Source organism: Pygoscelis adeliae, unplaced genomic scaffold, assembly GCF_000699105.1.
Source record: "Pygoscelis adeliae isolate BGI_AS28 unplaced genomic scaffold, ASM69910v1 Scaffold38, whole genome shotgun sequence".
NCBI lineage: Eukaryota > Metazoa > Chordata > Aves > Sphenisciformes > Spheniscidae > Pygoscelis > Pygoscelis adeliae.
In genome coordinates, this window is record NW_008825614.1 from 8913309 (window position 1) to 8916041 (window position 2733).

A 2733-nucleotide genomic window follows, 5' to 3' on the forward strand; every position below is an offset into this window, starting at 1 on the left:
CCCGTTGTGCCTTGGGGGGAGGAAGCCCTGCTGGAATTGGGCTGGCGGGTAGACGGCATCGGGCGGGGGGCCGCCCACGCGCCCCAGCTGCAGGGCGCCCGGCCGGTGGCCGAGGCCGGTGACGTGGGTCGGTCCTGCACACGCCTGCTTCTCTGGGGTGGCCAGCCTGTGCCCGCGGTGCTCGCTCAGTCCCACGGCCGGCTGGGGAAGAGGGAGAGAGGGGGATTGGGTGGGTCTCAGTGAGAGCCATCGCACCAAGGAGCAGAGGGGACTTGCGGGTCTCCGGGGTGCTGGATCCCTTGGCTGCAGCGTTTCTTACCTGCATGGCAAAGTGCTGGTGCTGCTGGACCGGGTCTCCGGGATGGGGCTCAGGCACTCGCGGCGAGCTGTACAGTTTCGTGGGATCCGATCCGCGCAGGGGACCAAACGTTCCTGGCACGGCTGGTCTCTGGGGGATGAGGAGGAGTGCGGGAGGGAGAAAAAAAACAATTTGTGAAGCGCAGAAAAGCAGCAGAACTGCTGCAGGTGAGGGGAAGCCAAGGCTGGAGGAATCACACAGATAAGCAGATGGGCTTTTTTGGAGATACCTGTAGTCTCCTTCCTACGAGGTGACACAGCTCCCCTTCCAAAGCCACTCTCTTACACCCCAGCCACACATCCCTGCGCTCAAGGTTGCAATACACTCACTTGCCACCCAACTACCTGGGAGAAAGCAAGACGACTGGAGGGGGCAGTCGTTTTCTCCAAGGAGAGGAGCAGACCACAAGTGTAAGCAAGCAGGATGATGGGGGAACGTGCTGGATTTCCTTCAAAATACTCATTGCCTCGAGCTCTCCTACTCCCTCCCACTATCTGCATCACAAGAATCACTCTAAAAATTTTGTTTGATCTCTAGCTAAAAGGCGAGGGGTAGCCTGGATCTCAGAGGAGCAGCTGATATGCCACACCACAAGACATCACTGGTTAAAATGGAAAAGGCAGTGAAGGATGGATGAGGAACAGCCCAGAGGGGAGGCAGAACAGGTGGCATTCAGAGAAGAGATGCTGGGCTAAAGGGAAGTCACTGCTGCAGTCCAGGGTGGCCTTGTGTTTGTTTTTTTTTTTTTTACTGCTTTTATAAATACTCAAGGCACGAAATGCAGTAGTACACAGATGGCACAAAGTTACCAGGCATCTGTAAACAATTGAGACAAAAGAAGACCAGCTTGTTCAGCATCATAAACTGGAGGTTAAGAGAGGAAATGTGACTGCTTTCCATGCACAATGGGGTAACTCTCCAAGGAGAGAAGACAACCAGGGGAACCAGGGCTGGCGCAAGCCCACACGGGGACATGCCGGCCATGGGAAACGTTAGGGAGACTCTTCCCAGCCAGTGTGGCAAAGATTGAAACTCTACCAGTTTAAATCTAAGGGCTGAAAAGTTTCAGTTGTAGAAACCATAGCCCTGACCCTTAATCTCTGGGAAAAGGTTCTTGCCACACAATAGGGATTTCACAGGAGAGAGCTTCATTCCCCTTTACCTCCCTCCCTCCACAGGCCTGATGGGTGAAGAACAACAGAAACTACTCCTTACCATCTGGCCGGGATGTGGCACAGGGCTGGGCATGCCACCGTATTGCAGAGAGCGAGGGAAACCTCGCCCATTGGAAGGGCCCACTTCTCGAGGAGGCTGCATTGGGTTGCCACTTGGATCCTCTGCAGAGGACGAGGAGAAGGAGGAGGAAGAGGAAGAGGAGGAAGAAGCAGGAGCCCTGGAAGTAGCTCGATATGGTGGAGGTTTTCCTCCATTTTCCAGGCGTTGCTGCCTCTTGCCTGGTCCATCTGGGTCTCGTGACCGAGTCCAAACACTGCCTGTGCTGGAGCGGCCAGTCCGACGGCTCCTCTTCTCTCGTCTTCCATCCTCCCTGATCCAAAACTCCTCATCTGTGTCTCCATCTTCCCCAGGGAAGTGCTTCATCATTGCTCGGTGGAAACACCTTTCTAAGTTGTAAGCCATCTTGGTATATTCTGCAGTCAGAAAAAACCCAATAACATCAGGGACAGAGCCTTATAGAGAGAAACAATTAAGTAACATCAGACTTTCACCATCAGATAAATCATATCCCTTCCACAAAGTTTCTTTGAGGAAGACTTTTGTTTCTAACTAGTCGACTTTGGTTTACATTCTTAAACTTGATAAGCAACGCAGCATCAGATTTGTTCGGTAACCCCACCAGAGGACAGGCACATAGGCATGACAAAGTACCATTAGCAGCATGGCCTGCAGCATCAGCATTAACTCAGTGTTCCAGCATACTGCCAAGAATTACATTACGAGAAGCACCACTTCTGCTCGCAGAGGTGCGTGACCTGCACAGTTAGCCAGCAGTGCTGAGAGAAGGAATGTGAACTTCCAGCAATGCTATTTGATTACGTTCAGAGGCTTTTCTTGGACACGTTCAACTCTCTGCTGTATGCTACAGAGGAAAATCAGCAAACATGTTTATCCATGTACAGTTTCTAAAGCATTTGCTGATCCTGACATGAAAGCTATTGCCAACACCAGTGTCCTCATTGCATCATTTCCAGAGGACAGTTCTGCTCGGAGGGGCTCCTACTTTTCATTGGAGTGGATAGGAAAGAAAAGACATATGAGAGGTGTTAATGACAAGGGCTTGAATCAAATGACTTTACAGTTATTTCCACTAAACTAACCCTGAAGTTCCTCAGGAAACAGAGCTTTCCCAGTGGCAG

The 2733-nt window shown here is 51.8% G+C and overlaps 1 protein-coding gene across 1 annotated transcript in view; it reads right to left on the reverse strand.

Annotated features, from left to right (window-relative positions):
* CECR2 (cat eye syndrome chromosome region, candidate 2) overlaps nucleotides 1-2733 on the reverse strand; it is a 47585-nt gene that overhangs the window by 5515 nt on the left and 39337 nt on the right. Inside the window, exons 14-16 of the mRNA XM_009333021.1 lie at nucleotides 1574-2007; nucleotides 320-448; nucleotides 1-201 (exon numbers count right to left, since the gene is read on the reverse strand). Of these exons, the coding sequence (XP_009331296.1) occupies nucleotides 1-201; nucleotides 320-448; nucleotides 1574-2007 (764 nt within the window). The remainder of the gene's footprint in view (nucleotides 202-319; nucleotides 449-1573; nucleotides 2008-2733) is intronic.